The sequence below is a fragment of the Cibotium barometz genome, chromosome 15, assembly GCF_041138505.1.
Source record: "Cibotium barometz isolate CiBa-2024 chromosome 15, ASM4113850v1, whole genome shotgun sequence".
Taxonomy (NCBI): Eukaryota; Viridiplantae; Streptophyta; class Polypodiopsida; order Cyatheales; family Cibotiaceae; genus Cibotium; species Cibotium barometz.
In genome coordinates, this window is record NC_141060.1 from 37,700,086 (window position 1) to 37,706,843 (window position 6,758).

The window sequence follows — 6,758 nt, forward strand, 5'->3', positions numbered from 1 at the left end:
AATCTCTTAAAAAGATATGGACCTTAAGTCATATCTCCATGCCTAGAGCCATCTCAAATCTTGATAACGTATCTCATTGATAGGGATGGTTATGTTGTGGCTCACTTCCCTTTTAACTAGACGGGGAGAAATGCCTCTTTGGCCATCTCTCTCTACCTTGAGCTACCCACATCTACTACATGACATATGAACCACCTCTAATTAACATTTTATTTTGCCCTATCTCTAGAGAAGGCATGGATTTAACACCACAATCCATTAAAGTAAGAGGTGAAGTGCCCTCATGGGGCTAATACTTTAATGATATGGCTCTATGGCCATATCTCCATGCCATGATCCACCCACCTGTATCACCTTGAGCTAGATTCTAAAGCAATATTTCACTAGAGTAAGGGGAGATATTGACCTATGTGCCTCTAGAAGATATGGCCATATTCCACTAGAGCAAGGGGAGATATTGTCATATCATTAAAATATATAATGGCTCCATGGCCATGTTTTCATACCTTGAGCCACCTATGTTAAAATCTAACATGGATAAGGTGGCTCATAACACATGATTAAACTCATAATTATAGATTAGAATGAAAAAGAGGATTGAAATATAATTAACCACACTAAGAAAGACTAAAGGGCTCACAATAACACAAGACCACACAATTTCTCATTCATAATCAAACTTGATCCAAGTACATGCATATATAGCTCTCGTCCACATGCTCCATGCACCCTTGTGCCATCCATGTGTCCATAAATGCCCACATGCCTACATAACGGCACCATATTTTAACACCCACCCCCCCTAGTACAAGAACTTGTGCTTCTTGGCACCACAGTTTCAACAACCTACCTCTAGAAGAGATATGTCCCAAGGGTCATTTCTTCACACCCGAATCCAGAAGCATGAGCTATCAATCTCTTGAGGAGATATGGCCCTTGAGTCATGCCTACACAATCTAAGCATGTCGTGGCCATAGAGTCATTTCTCCATTGCCATGGCCATACAACTCTAGAGCCAAGAGCTAGACTTTAAGCCTCATGTTGTGGCTCTAAATCCCTATCCACTAGATGGTTAGAAATGGTTGTATGGAAATATATCCACAACTTGATCTATCCACCTCTATATGAGAGATGGCCCACCTCTAGAGAATTATTTCTTTTGCCCCATCTCTAGAGGAGGCATGGTGCTAGAGCCATAAGTTATAAGAGGAAAGGGAGACATGGTCTCGGGGCTATATCTCCAAATGATAAGGCTCTGTGGCCATATCTCCATTCTATGAGCTACCCACATCTAATGCCCTGAGCTGGACTTAGAGCCCATGTTGTGGTTCTAAGGCCATAACCCACTTGAGCAAGGGTTTGGGATGCATACATAGCCAAAACTTGTTAACCTTGTAAGGTCTATTAAACATAGGTTAATCTCTTGAAGAAAATGTAAAGTATGAGCCAAAGATTTTTATGTTATAGTGAAGTGTCTCGCCTCTTTTTTTTTGGGATGCATAAAGAGCTAAAACTTATGAACACCTTTTAAGGTACATTACACATTCAGGTTAATCTTCCAAATGGATGCCTTCTTAGGACTAATGGTACCCTCATTTAACCAAGGGGATTTTTTTCTTGCTTTTAGAATTTAATTTGGTTGTTGAACTTGACCATGATGTTGCACCTTACTATATATGATCGTATAATGTTCGTTATTACTTTAAAAGGACAAAGGACATTGTATGTTACTAAGAGCCAATCCTAATGCAAAAAGAGAGGGATGGAAGTGGGGGGCGTGGCAATGCTAGGTGGGTTACTAAGGTAACGATGGTCATTTCCAAATGTTCAACCATTATATAAACTATATGAAACCTATCTTGTACAAAGGTAACATGGTCATTTCCAAATGTTCAACCATTATAAGAAACTATATGAAACCTATCTTGTACAAAGGTAACAAACATGGTCATTTCCAAATGTTCAACCAATAGGGGCTGATAACGATGAAAAAATCGTATTCATTAATTAACCAAGCAAGAGACATCGTGTAAAACCTTATTTTATTAAGGTGGAACTTTAATCTAAACGTTATGATACCAATTAAACGTCGCCTACCAATTTCCATCAAATTACAGTTTTTTCGGTTTCCGTCATCTCTCCCTCACCGCTTCGACGCTGGGCATCTCTCGCCATTTCTCATATGTGCAAGGTAGACGATGCCCCAAGGAAAGGCACCGTCCCTCCCTCCCTCCGTCCCTCCCTATAAGAAACTATATGAAACCTATGTTCTTGTAGTAAAACTAGAAAGGTTTGTAGAAGAATCACCCATGCATGTCCATGGTCTAGACTCTACTCACTCCTTCCCCAATCAGAGGCAAGAGTTGTTGATAAGAGCAGTAAATGTTTCTCTTGATAATGGTTTCATGCAAATGACATTCTTATCAATGGGCTCCACATATGATTCATGTGATCATGTGAAGTGACTCCATTGAAAATTTGAATCAAAATATAAAATAAAAATTTGAGTCAAAATATAAAATAAAAAAACAATTAATTTTGAACCATTCCTCTTGGGTGGAGACGTCCCAGCCAATGAGATGGTTTCTTTTTTTATTTGCAATAGCGACCACGTGTGTTGTCTTTTTCATGCTTAACATTTATTAGGGCCCTTCGTTGCCTTGCCCCTCCCGCAGCAGAGAGAGCTTCTGTCGCCATAGCCAGGAGCTTCAGCAAGGTTGGTGTTTTTCCTGCCCATTCTTCTTCTTTTCACTTTTGCCATTTTCATCACTGCCCATGGCACCCTCTTGCGTTTCCTCCTTGCGCATTTTGTTGCTTATTTCTGCTTTCACATTGTGGAACGCTAGCTTAACATTCCAGCGAGTCTCTGTGTCTTTTTTTTGCCTTCTTTCTTCAATCTTTTGATTCTTCTTTTCAATGGTTTCTGCTCTCTGGGCTTCTCTCTTTTGTTCAGGTTCTGCGTTTTGAGCAGCTTAGTTCCACAATGCGCAGTTTTCCCATGCCATCAAAACCCTTCTGTGGCAGATCTCCTGTGTAGTTCTCTCTTTTTCTCTCAAGTTTTTATCCCTTTTTTTTGCGTCACGTTTTCATGCTTTCATGCATCCAGTTGTGTGCAGTGAAGGAATTAAGGGTACTTTGCAGAATGTGCACTGGTGGGTGGGATCTGAGTGTTTATGAAAAATCTCGAGAGGTTTCTTCATCATAGCATGCAATTAGTGAGTTTTGAAAGGTTGTTTTGTTTTGATCTGCAACTAATGGGTTCTTATTATGTTTTGACTGTATGGCTTCCATTGTGCGTGCTTGTACATGGGTATTGTTGTATCAAGATGTGCAATAAGCCTGTTTTAATGGTACCCATGGTCATCTAAGTGTGATGTTGGATTTCTCATCATGTTTTAACTGTATTGCGTCCATTGTGCATAAATGCATGCCCTTGTACATGGGTATGTTCGTATTAAAATGTGCAATAAGCCTGTTTTAATGGTACGCATGGTCATGTAAGTATGAATGCTGGATTTTGAACATTCGAGTAGTAGCACAGTCAGATGTTGGAGGTATTATTATATTTAACAACATTTGTTTTGGCCTTAAATTTCTCAGAACTTGTTTGTTTAGCCAAAGTGGTTTTTTTCAGATATGGCTTGCCTCTACTGGCCTTTTTCTTCTCATGCATGTATGAAGGGACTGAATTAAAGCTAGTATATAAAAGATTTTTCTTGCGTTGAAGTGTACTGTCTGATCTGTCTTTGACATAGATAAAATACACACATATGCACGAATGCAATGTCTGGACTGAATGCCAGTGTATCAATCTATATCTAACATAGAGAACACAGGTATACATGCATGCTTGTTTGGACTGATTACTAATGTATCATGAGTGTATTTAAGATAGATAGCATGGATACACATGCGCGTGTGTACTTAAGATAGATAGCATATATACACATGCAAGCTTGTTTGGGAACGTAGATAACACAGACAGGTATACATGCTTGGTTTCGATTGGTTGCTAATTTATTTCTTGTATGTGTTCTAAGATATATACATATGAGCATGCTTTGATTGATTGGTAAGTAATTCATAGAGTAAAGGTATTACAAAATGTTGTTTGTTTTGATGAGTACTATTCAGGGATGGGTTGCCAGCTTTTATTTCCCAATAAATCACTCTCTTACAAATGTGCTCTGTTTTGCGCAGAGGGCAGATTCAACATGGGTGCTGGAGGAAGGATGTCCTTGACCAGTAAAGAGCAGGGACACAGAGCCCCTCATGCCCGGCCTCCCTTTTCAGTTGGCCAGCTGAAGAAGGCAGTACCCCCACATTGCTTCAACAGATCTCTGTTGAAATCTGCATCTTACTTGTGTGTAGATCTCCTGGTGGCTAGTGCTCTCTTATATGCCGCAACCTTCATCACCTTCCCAGGTCTTCTGGGATGGATATCATGGTCTCTCTATTGGGTGGCACAAGGATGCGTACTTACAGGTGTTTGGGTTATAGCCCATGAGTGTGGACATCATGCATTCAGTGACTACTCCCTTGTGGACGATGTGGTTGGCCTTGTTTTGCACTCATGGCTCCTTGTGCCATATTTCTCTTGGAAATTCAGTCACAGGCGACACCACAGCAACACTGGCAGCATGTCCAAAGATGAGGTCTTTGTGCCTAAAACAAAGGAAAGATTAGGCTTCACTTCTATACTTTTCAGTAACCCTATTGGCAGATTGCTCTCCATTGCCATCACCTTGACCTTGGGGTGGCCTTTGTACCTTTTGTTCAATGTGTCTGGCCGGCCGTATGATAGATTTGCTTCGCATTTTGATCCCAATGGCCCTATCTTCAACAATAGAGAGAGATTACAAGTGCTGATCAGCGATGTATCACTTGTTGCTGTTGGGTTTTCCCTCTACAAGTTGGCCTCTGCATATGGGCTGCTTTGGTTACTCAAAGTCTATGCAGTGCCTCTGCTAATCGTCAATGGGTTCTTGGTTCTTATCACATTTTTGCAGCACACTCACCCTGCTCTCCCACATTATTCTGACTCAGAGTGGGAGTGGCTGCGTGGAGCCTTGTCGACAGTAGATCGAGACTACGGTATTCTAAATCATGTGTTCCATCACATTACTGACACCCATGTTGCTCATCACATCTTTTCAACCATGCCACACTACCATGCAGCAGAGGCAACAAAAGCAATAAAGCCCATTTTGGGCAACTATTATCAGTATGACAGCACTTCGGTACCAGAAGCTCTCTGGAGAGAGTTCAAGGAGTGTGTATTTGTGGAAGCAGATTCTCCTCAGGAAGGTGGTATTCTTTGGTATAAAAGCCAATTGAATTCAGATTAAGACAGCAAGTTGTTGGGTGGAGGGACAGAACTGCAGTCGGCATGTGTAAAACGAACTTCAAGACATTTGGTTAGAGTGGGATTGTGGACCTTTTGCATAAGATCATGTGGTCATGTCTTGGCCTTCTTGATTGTGACAATCACACTATTTGCTGAAATATCCCATCATTCTGGTTATGGAAATAGAACCTGGGTTCATAGACTAAGTCTTCTAGTCATCGATCTGTCTTTGTGTTTGCTTTTCCCAGTCATGCGTGTCTTTGAACTTACTCTGTAACAACGTGTGGCTTAGAGAGAGAGAGAGAGAGAGAGGGAGAGGGAGAGTGTTTTCGTTATTTATACAGTGAGCCTTTGTAGTGTTACTGGTGATCTTCCCGAAGTCTTGTCACCATTAGAGTGTGTGCGGTCTGACCGGTTGGAGCATACGGAGAAAGAATGAAAGAAAATTAGATTGGATATCTAAGTGCCTGCTTAAGTCCAATGGTCTCTTCATGTGAGTGCAATGGTCCCTACATGATGAATGTGGAGGTCAAGAGAACATGCACATGCACATGAACATATGCATGTGCGAGTGTGTTATTGCATGTGAACCCCACATGAAGCTTTGCACACCTGTTTGGAAAGGCACTAGAGAAAAATTGAATCATAAATTATTTTGGTCATGATTGTCTATTGTCATAACATTTTTGGCTAACGTGTATTTTCGACTGTCATCAAATTTTGGCCAATATGTCTTGATTTCAACACCCATAAAAACACATATCAGAGTATAGAGGCCATGCCAGATATTATCAACACATTGTTTCTTTAAGGTGGAGATCTCATGTTATCACGTGAGATTAATTATGCAAAAGATTTTGGGCTTGTCACAAAGGTGCATATGCATTCTCTCTCTCTCTCTCTCTCTCTCTCTCTCTCTCTCACACACACACACACACACACACACACACACACACACACATGCACACAACTAAGGTGTCGAGATGAAACTAAAGTTTGCGTGTGACCTAGAGACACTGCACAGGCGCAGCACGGGTATTTATGGATCTTCTTTCACCAAGGCAAATCTAGCCGTTATATTAAGCTATTTTTGGTATGTATGTGTAGTAGTCGTTAGTTTGTGCTCACACCGATGTGCATGATTTATGCACTCTACAGGTTCAATGTCTCATAATACACTTGCAAAAAGGGTGTTTGAATTATGTGGGTTGGTACTAAGCAATGCCAATCTTCTTTATATCAACCCAAATAATTCAAACACTCTTCAATGCTTTCTTTGATATATTGAAAATGGTTTCATCTTACTTACACAATCTAGGGCCCATCTGCTCCACCCACTCGCCCTTCATCCTACCCACAACGTACAACTATGTGCTAATACCTGTTTTTCATTCATCCGATATCATTCTCT

General features: G+C 40.8%; 1 protein-coding gene across 1 annotated transcript; it reads left to right on the forward strand.

Moving 5' to 3' along the window:
- Nucleotides 1–2,576: 2,576 nt before the first annotated feature.
- Nucleotides 2,577–5,550, forward strand: LOC147631263 (delta(12)-fatty-acid desaturase FAD2-like). Its single transcript, XM_086809610.1, has 2 exons — nucleotides 2,577–2,716; nucleotides 4,201–5,550. Exon 2 carries the CDS (start codon nucleotides 4,215–4,217, stop codon nucleotides 5,346–5,348), a length of 1,134 nt encoding a protein of 377 aa, XP_086665736.1. The 5' UTR covers nucleotides 2,577–2,716; nucleotides 4,201–4,214; the 3' UTR covers nucleotides 5,349–5,550.
- The last annotated feature ends 1,208 nt before the right edge of the window (nucleotides 5,551–6,758 follow it).

Coding starts and splice junctions, on each gene's coding strand:
- LOC147631263 (XM_086809610.1), top strand. CDS start 4,215: ATGGGTGCTGGAGGAAGGATGTCCTTGACCAGTAAAGAGCAGGGACAC.